We start from the raw sequence: 21,890 nt of genomic DNA on the forward strand, positions 1-21,890 counted from the left end.
AGTAGCCAACATAGTCCTAACTTTGTGGGATTCCCTGACTGTGGACCTATTTGCAAGGGCCCTGAATTTCAGACTCCCGCTCTACTATTCCCCAGTCCCAAACCCCCAGGTTCTCAGACCCTCGGTCACAAGATCCATTCCAACAACGGTGGGACAACATATATGTGCACACTTTCCCCCCCGTTCTGTCTGATAAGAAAGTCCTCAACCAAGTCAGGGTAAGCAAGAACTTATTAATGACTCTAATAGCGCTGCTATGGCATCACATAGAATGGTTCCTGGACCTTCTGCAGTTCCTGACGGAGCTTCCGAGGGAACTTTCACGACACGGTCAACTGAAACAGCCATATACCAACATCTTCCACAAAGCCGTAGCTTCGCTTCCACTTCATGCCTGGAGACTGTCCAGCACCCCCTCTCTCAGAGAGGCTTTTCGCAACGAATTGCGGAAAGGATGTCTAGACACCTTAGACGCTCTTCAGTGTCAGTCTTCCAGGTGAAGTGGTTGGTTTTTGTGGCTGTTGTCAAAGAAGGCGTATCACTCTCCTCTATGCCCCTATTCCAACAATAGTGGAGTTCCATGGTACACCTTCGGGAAGAAATGGTCCCATCGGTTCACCCAGTCAAAGGCTACCGCTCGGCCCTGAGTCTCGCCTTTAAACTGAAAGGAGTAGATATTTTCTCCTCATTGGAACTTTTCCTACTCGTTTGGAGTTTTGAGATTACTTGTCCCCAGTCGGAAGTTAGACCTCCTCCTTGAAACATGGTTCGGATCATTCAGTGTCTGAAAAGCTCCCCCTGCAAAGCATTACACCAGGCAACAGATCGCCACCTTACCCTGAAGACGGTGTTTCTACTTGGTTTGGCTTCGACCAAGAGAATCGGTGAGCTGTATGGTCTCTCTTATGATGTCTCCCACTCAAGGAAATGGGGAGAAGTAATACTCACCTTCATCCGAGAGTTCATGGCTAAGACTCAAAATCCATGTGTGTCGGATCCTAGATTCGGCCCATTACGAATAGAGTCTCCGTTCTGTAATCAAAAACCCAGACCAACTGGTACTTTGCCCAGTAAGAAGTCTGAGGTGTTACCTTAAAGAACAGCAGTCGCTTGCCTCCGTATGTCACCACTGTTTGTTAACACAGGGAAGGTCAAGAGGAGGATCATAAGAAACGCAATTTCTTCCTGGATCTGCAAGGTCATTGACTTTACACTTAATCCTGACCCTCCTCCACAAAAACAACCCAGAGCTTATGACATCAGGGTCATTGCAACGTTCTGACATTCAAGAAAATCTACTCTGTGGCGCAGGTATTGTAAGCTGGCATGTGGAAGCATCAGACAACCTTCACCACCCATTACCTGCAAGCTATAACCCACAGGAACATGGATACATTCTCCATTGGTCCTGTGGTGGTTGTACAACAAGTGATCTAAAACACCTCTAGCTCCTTGATGGACAAGTAGCAGAAGGTTGAGGGCTGAGGTTACCTGGGTTAGTCTGGGGTGAATGAATAAAGAATGACTGGTCTCTTTCTTCCTTCACCTTCTCCCCCACTGGGGAACTCAGCACCATGTTACTCAGCACAGCTGACCTCACCTCTCTGCAGGTAAGACTCATTTCACTTGTGTATCATAGGTATAGAAATAATATTTGTTGCATCCCCAATACCCCTGCGAGGGTGGCTATTGGGCAAAGTCCCAGTACTCTCAGATTCCAATGACTCTAGATGCTATTACTAGGTCACCCAAATTGCTAGTATCACGAATGCACAGCTTATGCAGGCCGCTGAAGCTGCATAGAACCACTATTTTAGTGAGGGCAGGGTTTTTACTACCTTCGGTCCATATCAAAGGAGGGAGAACCCTGAGCCAAATGTCGAAGCCAGTTGATGAGGACTTCCTCCCACCTAAGAGGTAAGTTATCCCCTATAAATAGCGAAGGGTTTTTATTTGTGACAGGACAAATGACAAATTTGTAAGTAATTTGTATTTTTCCCAACATACATACCTGGAGCTATTTATACAAATTGGCCCACCAGCCTTATCCCCCAAGAAGTCCTGCCATAAAGCAAGGTGGTTACTCAACCCAGTCGTGTGAGTGAGCTGGGTAGCCAGTCTACCTCCACCCCCCACCTGCTAACTAGCGGGTTGGGTGGTTACCCCTCACTAAAGATTATTCTTAGCTTATCTTTCAGCTTCGCCGAAACGTAATCCCCTATAAATAGCTCCAGGTTTGTATATTGGGAAAAATACAAATTCCTTAAAAATTTTTCATGTTTACTTGAAAATGGCCCTTTTTTATTTTTGTGATTAGGCATTCCAGCTGTTGGTCATTTTATATAATCATCATTGTGCTCATCACATAGACCTTCTTCTTCAGTTTCGACTTGATTTTAGATTGAAATAGGTAATCCGATAGTAGTATTTGAAGGACTCAAAAAGGTGTACTTCTATTTAGTTTTAAGATTATTTATGATCAGGAGAGGTTTCAAAATATATATGGAAGAAGTTAAGGTAAAAGTTAGTTATGAAACCAAGTGAATTTGGAACTGACGTGAAAAACAAGGAATAGTTAATAAGGTAGTTGATTAGTTGCATTTGATAAGAAGGACAAGCATCTACCCTTCGCATATCACAACCATATAGGCACTTTGACCTCTAGATTCACGAGGAAAGGATTAAAACAGTCCCTAATATAAGATAGGGTTTTGTACTAAAACTAATGGCTTGGTGAAATTCATGGTGATTATGTTTTCTGTTGATATTGAAATTGATGAAACTTTGTTATTTAAACTTATGCAAATAGTGATTTTATGTGGTTGAATATCATATACCTTTTTCTCCAGATGCGGAACTGCTGGTATAAGGCTACTTTAAACATGAGTGTGGAACAATTCCTAATGCTACTAACCTCCGCAATAAGTTAGAGTTGTTTTTTCCAACAAAATTATATTGCAAAGCCAGTAGACATAGCTTAAGCACTCTAGTTAAGCTGGTTGGTTGCCAGATAAATCTTTCTTAATGAATATTATTATTATTATTATTATTATTATTACAAGCTAAGCTATAAGCCCAGTTGGATAAGCAAGATGCTATAAGCCTAAGGGCTCCAACAGGGAAAAGTAGCCCAGTAAGGAAAGGAAATAAGGAAATAAATAAACTACAAGACAAGTAATAAACAATCAAAATAGATTATTTTAAGAGTAGTAACAACATTAAATTAGATGTTCCATATACTGCATAAACTATAAAAGCTCCAAAAACAAAAGGAGAGAAATGAGATAGAATAGTGTGCCCGAATGTACCCTCAAGCAAGAGAACTCTAATCCAAGAGAGTGGAAGGCTATGGTACTATCCAAGACTAGAGAACAATGGTTTGATTTTGGAGTGTCCTTCTCATAGAAGAGATGCGTACCATAGCTAAAGAGTCTCTTCTACCCTTGCCAAGAGGAAAGTAGCCACTGAACAAATACAATTTAGCTTAACCCTTGAGCTAAGAAGAAGTGTTTGGTAATCTCAAGTGTTGTCAGGTGTATGAGGACAGAGGAGAATGTGGAAGGAATAGGCCAGACTATTCAGTGTATGTTTAGGCAAAGACAAAATGAAGCATAACCATAGAGAGGGATCCAATTTAATACTGTCTGGCCAGTCATAGGACCCAATAACTCTCTAGTGGTAGTATCTCAATGGGTGGCTAGTGCCCTGGCCAACCTACTGCCTAGCAATGTTGTTCAGCTATATATAGTTTATAGAGATGATACTTTGTTTATTTTTTGGAATTTTAGGCAATTGTACAATCTAGTTGTATTGTATGAAGTTAATGTAACATAAGATTTGATTCAACATCGTAGGTAGTATTTTAGTTGGCCAAGGTACCAGTCACTCGGGATACTACCGCTAGAGAGTTATGGAGTCCTTTGACTGGCCAGACAGTACTACATTGGATCCTTCTTTCTGGTTACGGTTCACTTTCTCTTTGCCTGCACATACACCAAATAGTCTGGCCTATTCTTTACAGATTCTCCTCTGTCCTCATACACTTGACAACACTGAGATTACCAAATAATTCTTCTTCACCCAAGGAGTTAACTACTGCACTGTAATTCTTCAGTGGTTACTTTCCTCTTGGTAAGGGTAGAAGAGAGACTTTAGATATGTTAAACATCTCTTCTAGGAGGACACTACAAAATCAAACCATTGTTCTCTAGTCTTGGGTAGTGCCATAACCTCTATACCATGGTCTTCCACTGTCTCTTGGGTTAGAGTTCTCTTGCTTGGGTGTACACTCGGCACACTATTCTATCTAATTTCTCTTACTCTTGTTTTGTTAAAGTTTTTATAGTTCATTTAGGAAATATTTATTTTAATATTACTGTTCTTAAAATATCTTAATTTTCCTTGTTTCCTTCCCTCACTGTGCTATTTTCCTTGTTGGGGCCCCTGGGCTTATAGCATCCTGCTTTTCCAATTGGTTGTAGATTAGCAAGTAATAATAATAATAATAATAATAATAATAATGATAATAATAATAATAATAATAATAATAGTAACTAAATAATAATTAATAATTGATAATTAGTAAATGATAATTAATAATATTAATAATAATAATAATAATGATAGTAATAATAATAATAATAATAATAATGATGATGATGATGATGATGATGATGATGATAATGATGATAAATAATAAATAATAATAATAATAATAATGATAATAATAATAATGCTTTACCAGTTATCATAGCTCCGCCCATAGCAAAAATCTTCCCAGTGCTTGGTCAGCTCAAAAAGAGAATAGCTTAGTTCTTTTAAATCAACCAAATGTTTGCCATTCAGCATTTCATCTGTTGGAGTATTTTCTCTAGGGGCTTGATAACAACCGTTTTATGTGGCCAAAGTTGTGAAAAGTACATGTTATTGTCTCTATGGTAGTGATATAGCAGTGAGTGCAGCTTCTTGAGGCTGTGTGCGTAGCTGACTCTATTTACTGTTGAAACTCGGTCTGCTAACTGCCCCTTTGAGATATGTTTATATATTAGATATAATCTTGAAAGACTAAGTAAAGGATGGGAAAATGGTTCAAGTAGAGATCATGGATACAAATAATATTTTATCAGAAATTGTGTTCATAGTGATATTTTACAGAATCTGCCAGTCTCAGTTGGGGATGATAATTGGTAGGCTGTTATAAATGGCAGGTTGCTAGTGAGACAGAATTGTGTTAGAATATTCAAATTAGAAGTTTGATATTTGCTTATTCAAGACTCTTTAGGCTTTGTTTATGTCAATATTACTTAGTTTGCCATGTTAGGCAGTACTGTACAGTATTGTTGATAGTAACTGTAGACCATTTCAGCATTTTTTTTTTATTTACATAGATATTGGCTCTTTCTTGTGACAAATTACTCATTAATATAAGTTCTGTTTACATAGTCTTATCAAGTTTTTCATGCCATTTCTTCCTTAGTACACCTGGTAAGAATTCTAATTTAGACAGAATGAAAAGGTAACTCTCATGCAAAAACACCATTAAATCATTTTTTTTTTTTTTTTAGGAATCTGCAATGGAGTTGCAGCCTTCTAGACCTCCTAGTGTTAAAAAGGGTAAGTCTTATGCTCTGATATTGTTAGTTTTCTGTGCTTATTCATAAAGTATTTGGTGATTGGGATAATTTAAACATCTAGTGGTAAATATTTTCAGTGTTACATCTAGAATATTAACTTGAAAGTAAGAAATATTTTGGGTTTTCATTCAGAATATTAACAAATTTATATTTTTAGGTAATGAAATCTATACCCTTTTGTGTAACTGAATATTAGTTGTAAGGTTTATTTTTATATGAAGATTGTTTGTGTTTCTAGTTTTGCACTTGGTATAAACTTATATTAAAAGTTTGGATACTGGAGTTAAGATGGGAAGGCCCATGAGCTTGTATAACAAATTTTACAAACATTTTAGCAGATATGAACATTTGATTCCTATTTTGTTGAGAAAAAACCTGTTGGCGATATCTGAACCTTTAAAAGCACTTACATTTGAGCCACTTTACAGTGTCCTTTTTAATAGTCTCATCCTTAATTTAACATTACTGGTCAGAAGTCTGAGAACTGCAATGTTATCTTCTATTTGTTCCTGCACAAAATACAAACCTTCCACTCTTTACTATGGAGTATTTATTTAGGCAAAGCTGAAACTAGCAAATAAAGCATTTTGTCAGGGTGTAACTACTAGTCCTGGGCGTATCGATGCCGAAGTATAGATACTTCCAATATTACCCTCGTATCGAAAAATTTCTAATCCCTGTTGTAATGGCATGAAGATTTCACAAAATTTCTTTTTCAACTGTCAAAAGTACGATGTCACTTGTGATATGGGTTAAAACAAGTGTTATCTTTGTGTTGTTATTCCCAGTTTATTCCTTTTAATTAATCCGTACCTCTGAATGTTTCTTTGGAGCAATATACTAAATCTCTTTTTGAACCTTCTGGGCATTATTCCATGCCACTGTCCTTCCTCACGTTTGATTTTACTTTACTTTACCTAAATACGTTTTTACATTCCTAGCACGCAAAGCGCTTCACCTTTGGAAATGATTCTTCAAGTTAGTTATATTGTCTGGGCTAGTTTATAGTATACAGTATGCTCTCATCTATCACTGATAATTGGCTCCAGGCCACCTTGCGGTAGGTGAAAATCCGCGAGGTAGGACTGGCCACCCTCGGAATTTCCGTTTGTGTGTGTGGGTACCAGAATGTTTAAAATATATGTGTATATATATATATATATATATATATATATATATACTGTATATATATATATATATATATATATATATATATATATATATATATATATATATATATATATAGTGACGTAACGTGCAGGCTACGCTCTTTAAATAGAGAATCAATCGGACTCTCTACTTGACACTGTAATGTCTTTTAAAAGAACTGAACCTTTTAATGTTATTAACGGTTCGCTTTTCCCGAGTTCATTTATATTATTTTGGAGCTGTACCTCGGAATATATGGGGTTTGTTACATGTAAGAGAAGACTGACCTCTCTCCTTAGTCTAATCACGGACAAAAAACTCTGTTATAAAAATCTAATACATAACTAAATTTATTTCACAAAAGAAAAAAAAAGAAAAATGTTTGTAAGAATCTTAAGGAGAAAAAAACATACAATGACAATTCAAAACTGGAAATGTTTTCAACTTTATAAAGTTAATAAATCAAAATGATTGAAGTAAAAAATGAAAGACAAAACATTAAGTTTAATTTTCTCCAGCAATAATCAAAACACAATTAGATGCATAATAAAAATGAAAAAGTAAATACCACTTAATTTCTACATTCTGAAAATCACTCAATACAATGAGAAACTACAGAGCATAAATGTCAAAAGAATAGTTATGGTAAAAAAAAAAAAAAGAATACAAGGTTGACCATATAAAAAGAGAAATAATGTTCACTATTGTCTTGGACTACTTTGTATGTGTCATAACAACAAAACCCTCACTTCACAGTTTAAAGTCAAAAGAAAAAAAAAATCTTCAATTTATAACACTTGAACATAAGATAACTTGGTTTACGCTCTTCCTTTAAAAAAAAAAAATGATGGATGTGAATGGCTGACACAGAATTAAAAAGAAAATTATTCCCGAAGTTATTTTCCAACTACGCTCTTTTAGAACTCCCACTAATTAAATACCCTTCAGTTTTGCACTTGTTAACTTTCTCCCTCTCACAGGTCATGGTACTTAGCTTTTCTCCTCTGGTGCAGGTGTATTTGGGACGTAAATTATCTCTAAAACTCTGTTGTGGAAAAGAAAGGGGAAGGGTGGATCCTTGAGTTACGCATGAGTTTCGGCGACTCATGCGGAGTCCGACCATGGGGAGCTTGGATGGCTTGTGTCCTGAGGGGAGCAGACACTGGTTCCCCTCTCTCGCTCTCTTGGGCGGGAACTGTTTCCAATCGCTCTTGGGCAGGAACTCTTTCGAAGCTCTCTCGGGCAGGAACTGACTTCTTTTCTTGATGAAGGCCTTAGGCCGAGAAGGTGAGATTTTGGGGCCATCCCCTTTTTCCTCTTGATTGGTAATTTTTGAGTTCATAGGGCGGTCTTCGTTTCTTGAGGTCCAATGGCATCCATGACCACACCTTCCTTTTCTGGGTGTTAGCAAATCGTGACCAAGTGTCCTCTTCTTTATGGGTGCTTTGTACCTCCCTATGAGAAACCTTGTTCTCACATTTGGCTTATATCTTGTGGCTGACCTGGGAAAAAGAGGGGAAAGTCAAGTGCCTGGTAATTAATGGCTGTGAGCTTACATGGTGCAGACAAAGACCTCCTTTTGGACTGAGGCCTGTCTGTGGGTACATGTAATTGGAATTCACGAGAGCGGAGCTGTTTACAAGAAAAAAGATATATGAACTGTAAACGGTTTTACTTGGAGGGTAGAACTTAACTCACTTCACACTTCCCCCTTTAAAAAAAGATTTCCTGGTCAATGGAAAGGAAATCGTCTCCCACTTAATCACTAAACTGAACTCACAGCTTGGCTCTCATGAAAGAGATGGAATTACATTACAAAAATGTATCTATTCTGAACTACCTACATACACATTAAACTCTAATTCATCCGTGAAAAGCAGTCTGCTAGAATGTTCTGATTCCCTGGGATATGCAAGATATTTAGATTCACTTCTTGCAGCCTTAGGCTCCATTTGAGTAGTCTGCATTTTTTGTTTTTCATGGTTTGCAAGAATGTTAAGGGATTGTGGTTCGTAAAGATGTTAGTAGGCAATGAATTAGATTGAAGGTAAATAGAGAAATGTTTTACAGCAAATACTAAAGCCAATAACTCCTTTTCTACCGTGGCATAGTTCTTTTCATGCCGGTTAAATTTCTTAGAGAAGTATGCCACAGGGTGCTCCATGTTTTGATCATCTTCCTGCAATAAGACTGCACCAGCCCCATGATCACTGGCATCTACTGCTACCTCAAATTCTCTGTCAAAATCTGGTGCCTTCAGCACAGGTGATAGATTTAGCAACCTCTTAGGTGATTCAAATGCATCTTGACAGTGGTTAGACCAAACATACTTGTTATTCTTTTTGAGAAGATTAGTGAGAGGCAAAGCTATGGTAGAGTAGTTCTCACAGAACTTTCTGTAATAACCAGTCATTCCCAAGAACCGACGCAATGCTCAGCGGCTTTGCGGGACTGGAAATTGTTGTATGCTCTCAACCTTTGTTTGCACTGGGCGAACAGATCCTTGACCTACTATATGCCCTAAGTAGGTGACTGTCGCCTGTTTGAAATCACACTTGGAGAGGTTGATCGTCAAGTTGGCCTCTGATAAACGTTGGAAAAGGGCTTTTAGTCTCTTCAGGTGTTTTTTCCAAGAGTCACTGTAGATAAGAATGTCATCCATATATGTGACAACACCTTCTAGGTCCTGTACCAAACTGTTAATCATTTGCTGGAATGTTGCAGGAGCATTTCTCATCCCAAAGGTCATCACATTGTATTCAAATAATCCTTGAGGCGTTACAAAAGCTGAAACCTTTTTGGCTCCCTCAGTGAGTGGAACACACCAATATCCCCTTCAACAAATCACACTTTGCGATATATATAGCATACCCTATGGTATCCACGCAGTCATCAATATGTGGCAAGGGAAAAGAATCTGGCTTTGTGATGTTGTTTACCTTCCTATAGTCAGTACAGAATCTGACTCCACCATCAGGCTTTTCCACTAACACACACGGTGAACTCCACTGTGAGGAACTCTTTCTAGTAATCCCATGCTCAAACATATAATCAATTTCTTTCCCAAGCAGTTCTCGCTTCTTTGGTGATACTCTGTACGCGTGTTGATGGACTGGGCGTGCATCTCCCACGTCCACATCATGTTCCATTACATTTGTCCGGCTGGGAACATCAGGAAACAGCACCGCGTACTCTTCCACTAAAGCTTGGACATCCTCTTGCTGCTGGGAAGCTAGATGAGAGACCTTGGTCTTGAAGTCTCTGAGAGCCTCAGAATTCTTAAGTCGGGCTTCGAGTGGCATGCCCTTGAAACTGGTTTTCTCCTCTTCTTCACCCGAAGGATTCTGTTCTTCCTTCTCTTCTTCACCTTGAGGATTTTGTTCTTTCTCCTCTTCTGGTTGCTGTGCCTGTCTCCTTATTACTGATACATGAACAGGCACAGTGGCTGGCAGTGGCATTACCACTGGTATTCTGAACAACAAATGGTTTTATGTTGACGTGACACATCTTGTGTTCCTTTGTTCGGTCCGGTGTCCCTACCACATATTCCAGTTCGCTGAGCTTCTTCACAACCTTATATGGCCCCTGGTACTTGGCCGCTAAGGGACTACCAGGCACAGGCAGAAAGATGAGCACATTATCTCCCACTTGGAATTGTCATGCTTCTGTCCTGTTTGCTTTCATTTTTCCTTGAGACTTCTGCATCTCCTCATGAGCCATTTGGCAGACCTCGCGCAAGCGCTGTCGGAAACTCACCACATAGTCTAGCACATTGGTACTTTGTTGTTCATGGGTCCATATCTCCCTCAAAAGTTTGAGAGGTCCACGCACTTGATGTCCAAAGACCAGCTGAAAGGGGGAAAACCCCAGAGATTCTTGCCATGAATCTCGAATAGCAAACAGCAAGAACGGCACGCATGTGTCCCAATCTCGTGTTTTCTGGTCTTCACAGTATGCACGTAATGCATTTTTCAGCGTGGCCTGAAACCTTTCCAAAGCACCTTGAGACTGTGGATGATAAGCAGAGGATATTATGTGCAGCACTCCTAACTCCTTAAGGGTGCCCTCAAAAACTTTTGACATGAAGACACTACCTCTGTCAGTTTGAATAACCTTTGGCAACCTGAATGTGGTCACGAACTGTACCAGAGCCCGTGACATATTGTGACTCGTCGCTGCCCGCAACGGGTACGCTTCAGGGAAGCGTGTCGACACACACATTAGCGTCAACAAATGGGTGTGTCCCTTCTTTGTCTTGGGCAGAGGTCCGACAATATCCATGATAATCTTGGAGAAGGGTTCTTCTACCACTGGGATGGGTTGCAATGGTGCTTTTCGATGATTTGGATCCTTTTTACCTATCACTTGGCACGAGTGACAACTACAGCAATATTCTGCAACTCCCCTGTTCAAATTTGGCCAATAAAATTCCGGGGAAACTTTCTCACGCGTCTTGCGTACTCCTAAATGTCCTCCCATTGGTTGCTCATGAGCCAACCTTAAAATCTCCTCTCGGTACTGTGGTGGCACTACCACCTGATATAGAATGGTCCACTCAGCATCAGCAGGCACTTTGTTAGGCCACCATTTGTGCATTAGGACATCATCCTTTAAATAGTAACCGGAGGGTTCAGCCTCGAGTTCACTCAGCGATCCAACTTCATTCCTTATCCTTGCAAGTTCCGAGTCTTGTTTCTGAGCTTCAATGAACAACTCCCTTGAGTATTCTGAACATAATAAACCAGGCTGCACCACACCCCTGAGCATTTGGGGAAAGGTACCCACAAGCGCCCCAGTAGGAACATCATCTCTGTCCTTTTTCTGTTGGGTGGTACTAGCATGGGCAACTGGAAATGTGCCGAAAATAAAAGGAGAGTTTAAATTCACTGCATATAAGTGCAATTCCTCTCTTCCCCTAATGTAGCGAACCACGACAGTTTCTCCCAAAGCGGACGATTCATCGAAGGGTAAGACTGCTCTATGCAGGACAGTCTGCTCAGCTCCAGTATCATGCATAATCCTTATCTGTACAGGCTTGGTACCTTGGTCCTGCAGAGACACAGATACAGCATGAATGAGGGCTTCCTGTCCTTGTCTATTGGCCTCGTATATCTTCTTCATTGTCCCTTGGCATAATCTCTGTCTTCTTATCACCTCCCCCAATCCTTAACGCCTATTAAACTCACTTTCTATGGTGTCCTGAATCTGTTGTCTTTTACGTGAGTTTAGGATATTATCCACACATGAGCTCACTTCAATTAGCTCGGCTGGGGAGAGTTGACTTGACAAAAAGTCATTTGGTTCCTCAAGGAACCTAGAAACTCGATCTGAATTTTTGTCTCATGACAGAAACGATAGAACCTTGAACCTTGAATGTAACTACAGCTGCTTGATAAAACAAAATATCAAGACTTCTGGTCAACATCAATTTCACACTATGAAATCAACAGAATAAAACAAACCCGACAAATCACGTTTTGATCTTCAGAGCATTTCTCATTGGACTCTTTTCGCCTACAAGAATTGTCTTTCCCAGCAGACTCATCATGCCTAGCTGACTCGTCTCGCCCAGCAGACTCGTCTGTCCAGATTTCGTCTCGTTTAGAAGACTCGTCACGCTCAGCAGACTCGTCATACCCTGTTCTCTTCATACCCTGTTGACTCCTCTCGGTAGCAGACCCGTTTTGCCAGGTTGACACTTCTCATCTAGCAGATGCGCCTCGCCTAGTCCTGCTGCAGCTATGCTGTCAGCTCGTGATCGCCCGTCAGGTCACGATCGCTCATCAGGTCACGATCGCTCATCAGGTCACCATCGCTCATCAGGTTACGATCGCTCTTCAGCTCGTGATCGCTCGTCAGCTCGCAATCACCCGTCAACTCGCGATCGCCCGTCAGCTCGCAATCGCTCGTCAACTCGCAATCACTTGCCAGCTTGTGATTGCCCTCGATTGCCTGTCAGCTTGTGATTGCCCATGATCACCCATCAACTCGCGGCCTCCCACGATCACCCGACAACTCGTGATTGCCCACGGTCGCCCATCAGCTCGCCATCACCCACAATCATTCGTCAGCTCGCCATCACCCTTGATTGCTAGGGCAGTGAGCTTGTGATCACCCACAGCTCGCCTTTTAGCCCGAGAACGCATCAGCTCGTGATCACCCATGGTCACCCACAGCTGGCCTTTCAGCCTGTGATTGCCCGTCAGCTCTTTTCTAGGTTCCTGGTGTTCCAGCCTGACGTTTACCTCCAGTTCGCTACTTTTCCTTCTGAGGTACAGCTCTTTAGGCTTGCGAGTAGATTTGGCGACAGTCTCTGAAGAATGCCAGAAGCCTTGACCCTTGGTGCGTTTTTTCCAACTTCGTTCAACGGAAAACTTCTCTGGTGGGGATACCAGAACTCTACCAGCTGTGATCCTCACTTCAATCAAACACACTGCTCTTCCTAGCGACACTCTCCTTCTCTGTTCATCGGTGAGTATCCTCATTTAGACGACACACATCGTCATCCTTTGGTCTTTTAGAGTTGCGCTACTTCAGTAGTGGTTCCCACGACATGAAATTTAGGGAGTTATCACACTTCCTTCTTGGAACCTAACCCAGCACTCTCCATAAATGGGAGGGGTAAAGCAAGTGTCAAACTTGGCGCTTAATACCTTATTTGCCACTTGGAACTTGTTTCACACAAGTATTCTGCAGTGTTTTTCAGTGTTCTTCGAGTTTCAAAGGGCCCGTTTATGTGATTGGCAGTCTCTTTCGTTGACTCTCCAGTTCTCGTCAGCGTTCACGAACGTTTTGTTTGCACCACGACCACTACTATTACCACTGCTTTCTACCACCTGTGCCTTAGGGATGAGGTTGTCTCTACTTCTTCTTACCTCCTCCCTTTCGTCACTTTTTGGTACCTGTATATGGTTACCTTACAAGCCGACATCTTCATTGAAAAGATCTTCATTACTTGCGCATGCGTTCTCACCTTTACATAGGCAGGTAGAACATAGTTCTACACAGTGGTTCCAGCAACAGAAGTCTTACCTACCACTTGCCTCTGCTGCCTTTCTTCTATGCGGCCTCTCCTTTACACAGGCAGGTAGAACATAGTTCAACATAGTTGTTGCCGCAACAGAAGTCTTCCGACCACTGGCCTCTGGTGCCATTCTCCTGTGATTCAGACGAATATTGTTGTCATAATCCTTTGGCTTCTCTTCTCTCCCACAGTTGAAGAACTTGTTGGATCTCAGTCACGGTTTTGGGCCGTTTCCATGGATCTGCATCGGGAGACATAACCCCGTGGGGTTATCCCTTTTTCATTCCCTTTGTTATCTAAGAGATTGAATTCAGCTTATACTTACGTTACAGCTATAGCAACTTAGATTCAAGGATTTTTCTCCTCTTGCTCTCGGTCTCTGTCTGCCTACGTTCCCTCGGGACTGGTACAAGCAACCTCAACCCTCTATCCGTGGGATTCTCCTCCGGAGAGAATTATTCGACCAACCCTAAGTTTGACCTTGGTCTTGTTCGTCAACCCTCTGGCAATGACGCTCTCCCTCAGCCTGAGTATGCCCAGCTAGCTATAGAAATTTGATATCCGAAGCATCAGCCGATTGTTCGCTAAGGATAACTCCTTTCTTGTCCTTGAGTTAGGTTTACCCTTTAGTAGCTATAATCCTCCTACGAGTTTGGAGTTCTCATTTCTTTTCAACAAGGGCAGGGAATCCGTCGCTCAACTACAAAGAGCATGCACTTTGTCTCATCCCAAGGACCTGTTGAGATGTGATGACAGTTCTCTCTATAATCTACACAAATTAAATATCCATTTGGACACCCGGACTTAGGCGTTATGTCATTTTTGCTGAACAACGTATAGTCATCAAAGTATCTCCGAGCTTCTACAGTCAGTTCTTTCCTTTAGAAGTCTCCAGTTTTTGTCCTCTCCTCCTGCAACATGTAGATTCATCAAACTCTGTTCAGCAAGGGGAAGGCATATATGGTCAAACAAATAGTTAGTCCACAGGACTTCTGGTGCATTGTTAACCACTAGGACTCATACTCCTGGATTCCAGGACATCTGTTATCAAGGAAGTATCTTCGATCAGATATTGACTACTGTATCAGGCCAAGGTGCAGTGCTTCAGCTTCAACAGTACCTCAGGTTTCAAGAAAGTTTTTACCCTAGCGTCAAACTGAGCCTACAGGATCAACATCGCTCTCCGAAGACTTTGAGGGGATTGGCTGATCCTAACAGACTCGCTGGCTTCCTTTCGTCATCACCCAGACAACTCCTCGAGTTTACCGAGATCTGACGATTGAAGTAAATTTTGAGAGCTATCCCTACTTCCTTTTTTAGAGACAGGTATTCTTGGCATGATCATTGCCATCAGCCTGCAGAAGTTTCCTCAGAACGACAGGGTCCAAGGCGGAAGAAGGTGGCAAGTCTCTTCGTTCTATATGATGCATTGTCAGCCAGCAGTGATTTGTCAAGCCCACATCGGACTCCAAATTCAATCTCTTCAGGGGTAGCCAGTCCCAATGGGATCTCCTTTTTTGCTGGTCTCTACCTGACCTTGGCAAAGATGGACCTGAGAAGATGGTGGATAGATGAGAATCTCCGTCGAGGGGTTGACCCCCTTGTCTCTTACCTGGATTTGATGCTCCCCTCAGGTGCATCCAAAGTAAGCAGGGGGCCACATGCTATACTACAATACTACACGAAGCCTCCGGACTCTTGTCACAGTCCGAAGGGTACTGTCATTTTTGCGCTCAGGCCATGTCGTCCTGATGGAAGGTTCCTATAAGTAGCTTCCTAAGGGATATTTGACTACAGTGATATTCCCAGAGAATTTACCTTTAGGTCTCCAGAATTCTAACTTCTGGTGCGAATATCCTTAAAATTTCTCTTAAGAATATCGCATAAATCAGGGGACGGATATCTTGATACGACACATAGCAATCTTCACCCCGAATAGCGTTTTCGCTTCGAGGGGGAAAGTGGCAAAATTAGAAGGGGAGCCGTTATCAAGGTACCCTTCCTCCCGTATTACTACAGAGTATCTAGATGGCGCTGTATGTCAGCTAGTGCGCTATTCCTATAGTTGTAGCGGTTTCGCACGGGGATTTTCCCTGTTGTTCTTTTGTTACGCTCTGGTTTTTTGGATTTATCATGCAATCTCCAGCCTCTTCTGCCTCTGGAAAGTTGAGTATTTGATCTTTACAGTGTATGAATTTTAGCTCCTGCCTCACAGTGAAATTAGATTAATTTTAAGTGTTGGAACTTCGCCTTCACCGGAAGCGTCATGGTCGCTGTCGTTCATAACGCATGTGTTATTTAGTTAGTCTGAACGACTTTCCCGGTTTTAATAGCATGAATATTTACGAAGCTATTCAGTTATAATATTCTAGGAAGTTATATATTATGTCGATTGTATTCTTTAGAGTTTTGGTGATTTAGGTAACCGAACCTCGCCCGTGCTAGGCTTCCTAGCCTACGCGCTTTAGTTTACCTTCATGCATGATATAGAATGACATTCCTAGTTGTAATAGCATTTAAATATGAAGCTATTTAGGTAATTTATACTTGTAGGATATATTGATTGCATATATTTAATCTTCCTCATTGATCGTACAGTATACGAAAGAGTTTCGGCGATTAAGGTAACCGAATCTCGCCTGGCACTAGGCTACTAGCCTAGGTGCTTTAGTATACTTTCATACATGTTCCCTGTTTACCCTCGTGTATCGTTTTATCAATTCAGGCGGAGATAGATATCTCCTAGAATTATTATATAAATCGATACTCGTCTCCAGTGGAGATTTAAGGGTAATCCCTCCTTTCCTCTGAGTGCAGCCATAGGCTACAACCCTATCTTGGTGTTGCCATTGAGTAGACACTCCGGCTTGGCTAGGCTAGAGTTTTCTGTCTCTTTCCCTTGCCGGCAGATAGCTGGCTTTGGGTTTTTGACAGAACCTCAAAGTATTCAGTCTTTTACCGGTGGCCGGCCACCAGGTTGAGTAGTCACTCCCCTGCCGGCTTCAGCCGCCGGCATAGGAGGCTAGACCTCACTAGGCCGCACTTGAAGTGGTTGTATGATGCCGCCACCTTCTCCCCTGCGGTCTAGAAGACTAATCCTGTGCTGAGAGACCCTAGGCTGAAGAATAGACCTTCTTCTGCTGCGTAGGATGGCCCGGCACTGAAATGATGTTTCTCCTATGTTGAAAGGGGGCGGCAAGGCTGCCGCCTCCCCCTTAACTCTAATTTCGGCAGACCCTAGGTTGAAGAATAAATATTCTTCTGCCGCCTAAGACGGCGCCGATATTGAAACAGGGTTTTTTTCGTTGTGTGGTAGGGCCGGCAACCCAGCCGCCTCCTTACACACTTCATACAGGACCCTTTTCCCCACCCCCTCTGTCCTTTAGCGACGGCCTAGCCATCGCAACCCTTTGGCCATCGTCCTAATCTCGTCGCTTGCCGGTGGGTTGTGGGGCCGGCCGGGGCTCCTACATAGCAGCTGTTTAGTCGCTCAGCCTTCCCTTATGGACGCAAGGCTCCAGGAAAAGCTGTGCCGGCTGTGGTGGCTGCCGGTGGGAGACCCCTATTCTGTAGAGTGTTCTTCAGTCCTCTCTTGGACTGCCATCCCCATACCACCGGCCGGCAGTGACCAGCAACGGTTTGTGTTTGGATGGAAGCCTGAATGATACATTCTCCCCTTCCATTTGAACCCTCCTTCTGGAGGAAGCCAGTAAGATTAAATACTTACATCCTTATTTATTGTTAACAAACATTTGATAAGGTACCCTTCACTCCATGCTTTCTCTCTCTCTGTCAGCTCTATCCGCCGGCTGGGCCGGTGCTGCCGGGCACTACCCCAGCTGTCTGGATTGTGCCGCCAGGTGCTAGCCTAGCCGGCATAAACTACAGCATGTGATTATACAGTAGCTAGTATATTTGCAGTATAGATCATACTGCAGACAGAAAACTGTAGTATATATTATACAGTAGTTATTTTCCAACATACCCTGTGTATCCTTGCACAGTCTATTGTTGAGACCAGTTTTATATTGAAGGAAAAGATTTCTTTCAACAGTCTGATAGATGATCAGTTACAATTTACCCACATTATCAAAACCTTGGGAAAAGTCAGTGTTAAGTTACACTTATCTATCCCTAGAGGTTAGAATCCTTCCCTTGGGTTTCCTGAATAGGAAAACTCTAGGTTTTAATTTTAGGGGAGGTCGCAGCAATTGGCTGGACAGGAAACACAAGTATGTGTCTTTCCTAATTCCTTTCTAGCTTGTCTATCCCAAGCTATAATGCTAAAATATTAATGATAATATTTTATATAGTTTATCAGGTGAGATAAACTACTGCATACTCATTTAATTTTCCTCTCTTTACAGGAGGACTATCCAAAGTGCCTTCAAGTCTTCTGCAACATTAGGAGCAAGGACTTCTGTGGCCATGAAGAGTGCAGGGCTCATGCTCCTGCGCCACTTCCAAGGGACCTCTCAGGTACTGGGACCTCCAGGACTGCAAGATTTGCAAGGACTTGGTTACCGAGGCTTTTGATGACCCCAAGACAGTGGAGTCAAGGGATGCAGCACGAGAGAAGCTGCGCAGATGTGTTTGTGGCTTTTAAAAGAACGCCACGGGACCTTACCTTCCTTGTGAATGGATGCGCTCCTTGCTGTTCCCAAAAGTGGGTGTGGAAGCTGTCATACCCCAGCCACGACCTGAGATCCCTTGCATCCAGATTGCCGTAGATACGGACGTCTCCGACGCAATGAAGGACATCCACCTAGACGAGAGGATGTCAGAGGGGTCTGAGAACACCGAGAAGGACCTTCTAGTGGAAGGTCTAGAGGAGGAGTCCACCTTGGCTCCTGAAGAAGGAGAGGATGATGTCGAATCAGAGTCCCTTTCGTCAGTTCCGGCCACAGAGCCATTACCCTCTATGTCTTCTGCCCCTCCATCAGATGACATGAGACAGGCAATGGACAGTCTCATGGCAATGATGGAGAGTCTTCGCAAACAAAACGAAGAAAGGAACGCTAAATGGGAAAGAAAAATGGCCCATCTCACCGCTTCCTGTGGGTCTCACAAGAGACCAAGAGACTCAATGTTCAAGATCTTCCACCTTGCTCTGATGTTAATCCCTGGAGGTATGAAGAATACATGCCTATTACCAGCGGCAAGATCTTCATATCAGAGAAGTTGGGGACTATCCTTATTGAGGAAGTCGAATTCTGGCCCAGCTTTCAGTTGGGAAGTTGGAGGCAGATATTGCTGGACGTCAGTTCAGCGAAAATCTCCCTAAGCTGTCTGACTTTCTCTTGCGTAGAGAGCATGTGACAAAAGAAAGACTTGCCGCATCTCTATCTCTACAGATTTGTCTAGAGGCGACAGCAAGCAATAGTAGAACCCCGGATATGAACATGGTCATGGCCAAAATGCATTTGGCTACTGTGGTCAAGGCCCTGTATGGCTTTGTCAAAGCCAGACGAGCGTGTAGGGAGTTCGTGTTTCATTCTGCTTCAGTAAAGCACAAACCCAGGAAGCTGATAGCTTCCAATATCTAGGGAAAGGACCTCTTCCTGAGTGAAGTGATCAAGGAAGTCGTAGATAAGGTCGCCACGGAAAATAGAAACCTTCTCCAGAAGTGGGGCATGTCGGCAAAGAGGAAGTCTTCCCGGGATGAGGGTCCCCAGCATAAGAGGAAGACTAAAAGACCCAGGTTGCCCTCTTGCCCTGCCAGACAGCAGCAACAACAACATCCCACAGTTGCCATGACCGCGGTGCCCCAGATGGTGGCTCAACCCCAACCAACTTATCAGATGGTGCCTCAGCAGCTGGTTGTCCAGTCACCAGTGTTCAACCCTGCGTTCGAGAGGCAGACCACTACCTTTTGTCCCAAGGGTAGAGGGTCTAAACGGGGCTCCTCTAGATACCCCCAAGAGGTAAAGGGGGTAAGGGAGGACGTGGTCAAGGAGGTAAATCCTCCAGAAACCAGAAGCAATGAGTTGCTTCAGGTAGGAGGAAGACTCCAACAATTTCAGGATCGTTAGACCTTCGATCCTTGGGCCCACAGCCTAATCAAGAATGGACTCGGATGGAGCTGGAGGGAGGCTCCACCACCATTTCCTCAATTCTTCCAACACTCCACCCCCGTACTGGAAGAATACATCCTAGAACTTTTGAGCAAGCGGGTGATAAGGAGGGTGAAGTCCATCAAATTCCAAGGAAGGCTGTTTTGTGTTCCCAAGAAGGACTTGGACAAACTCAGAGTCCTTCTGAACTTGTCACCACTCAACAAGTTCATAGAAAAAAACAAGTTCAGGATGTTAACCCTTCAACACATAAGGACTCTGTTACCAAAAGGGGCATACACAGTCTCGATAGACCTGACAAATGCCTACTGGCATATTCCAATCAATCACCCACTTTCCTCCTACCTAGGATTCAGGCTACAGAAGAAGAAATACGTCTTCAGAGCCATGCCCTTTTGACTATATATAGACCCAATGATTTTTACAAAGCTTGCAGACGCAGTCATTCAACAACTACGCCTAGAAGGTGTCCAGGTAGTAGCATACCTGGACGACTGGCTGGTGTGGGCAGCATCCAGGACGGAGTGTATGCAAGCATCCAGTAAAGTGATCCAATTCCTGGGACATCTGGGATTCAAGATCATCGTCAAGAAGTCTCGATTATCTCCAGCTCAAGAGTTTCAATGGGTGGGAATCCATTGGACTTAAAGTCACACCGTCTCTCCATTCCCCAGAGAAGAGGAGAGAGATAGCAGGATCTGTTAAGAGACTACTGAAATCCGACAGGATCTCAAGATGCCAACAGGAAAGAGTACTGGGCTCTCTCCAGTTTGCATCAGTGACAGACCCAGTGCTGAGAGCACAGCTAAAAGATGCATCAGGAGTCTGGAGAGGATACGCATCAAACGCTCGAAGAGATCTAAGAAGATCGATACCGACCCGACTACGATCACTTCTCAAGCCATGGTCAAAGGCCAAGAACCTAAAGAGGACCGTACTCTTGCAACCACCTCTACCTTCAGTCATCATCCATACGAATGCCTCGAAGGAAGGATGGGGAGGTCACTCCCATCAATGGAAAGTCCAAGGGACTTGGTCTTCTCTATTCAAGACTTTTCACATCAATATTTTGGAGACCATGGCAGTCTTTCTCACGCTGAAGAAACTGTCTCCTCGCAAATCAGCCCATATAAGACTGATCCTGGTCAGCGAGGTAATAATGAGATGTCTGAGTCGTCAAGGCTCGAGATCGCCCCAAATCAACCAAGTGATTTTGTCCATCTTCCGCCTGGCGGAAAATAAGAAATGGTATTTATCAGCAGTTCACCTTCAAGGGTTCCGCAATGTGACGGCAGACGCTCTATCCAGGCTCACGCCTATAGAGTCAGAATGGTCCCTAGACGCAGACTCATTCTCCTTCATCTTACGTCAAGTCCCAAAACTGCAGATCGACCTCTTCGCGGCGAGCGACAACAAGAAGCTACCTCGTTATGTGGCCCCATACGAGGACCCTCTAGGAGAAGCAACGGACGCCATGTCCCTTGACTGGAACAGATGGAACCGGATCTACCTGTTCCCTCCAACCAATCTCGTAATGAAGGTCCTCAACAAGCCGAGATCCTTCCAGGGAACGGCAGCTCTAGTGGCTCCCAAGTGGCCAAAGAGCAACTGGTTCCCTCTAGTATTGGAACTGAAGCTGAGGCTGGTCCCTCTGCCGGACCCAGCACTGTCTCAACAGGTACAGAAGTTGACTGTCTTCGCTTTATCACAGAGAGCCCAAAGCCTTCAGCTCATGATTTTCTCTCTTTAGCAGTAAAGAAAAGATTTGGGATCTCGAAAGGCAATATAGACTTCTTAGAATATAAGTCTAAGTCAACCAGAAGAAAATATGAATCATCTTGGAAAAAGTGAATTGCTTTCGTCAAAGCAAAAGGACCAAAAGAAATCTTAATGGACTTCTGTTTGTCCTTCTTTTTCCACCTTTATAAACAAGGTCTGGCAGCCAATACGATAACCACGTGTAAATCAGCTCTGACTAGACCTCTGCTATACGCCTTCCAAGTCGACTAT

At 42.9% G+C, this 21,890-nt stretch overlaps 1 protein-coding gene across 3 annotated transcripts in view; it reads left to right on the forward strand.

The window, feature by feature from the left end:
• The window catches only part of IFT54 (intraflagellar transport 54), a 334,194-nt gene that overhangs the window by 189,244 nt on the left and 123,060 nt on the right, over positions 1–21,890 (forward strand). For all 3 annotated transcript variants that reach the window (XM_068358769.1, XM_068358771.1, XM_068358770.1), the window contains one exon: positions 5,565–5,613. In XM_068358769.1, coding sequence (XP_068214870.1) covers positions 5,565–5,613 — 49 coding nt within the window. The remainder of the gene's footprint in view (positions 1–5,564; positions 5,614–21,890) is intronic.

This window comes from Palaemon carinicauda, chromosome 35, assembly GCF_036898095.1.
Source record: "Palaemon carinicauda isolate YSFRI2023 chromosome 35, ASM3689809v2, whole genome shotgun sequence".
NCBI lineage: Eukaryota > Metazoa > Arthropoda > Malacostraca > Decapoda > Palaemonidae > Palaemon > Palaemon carinicauda.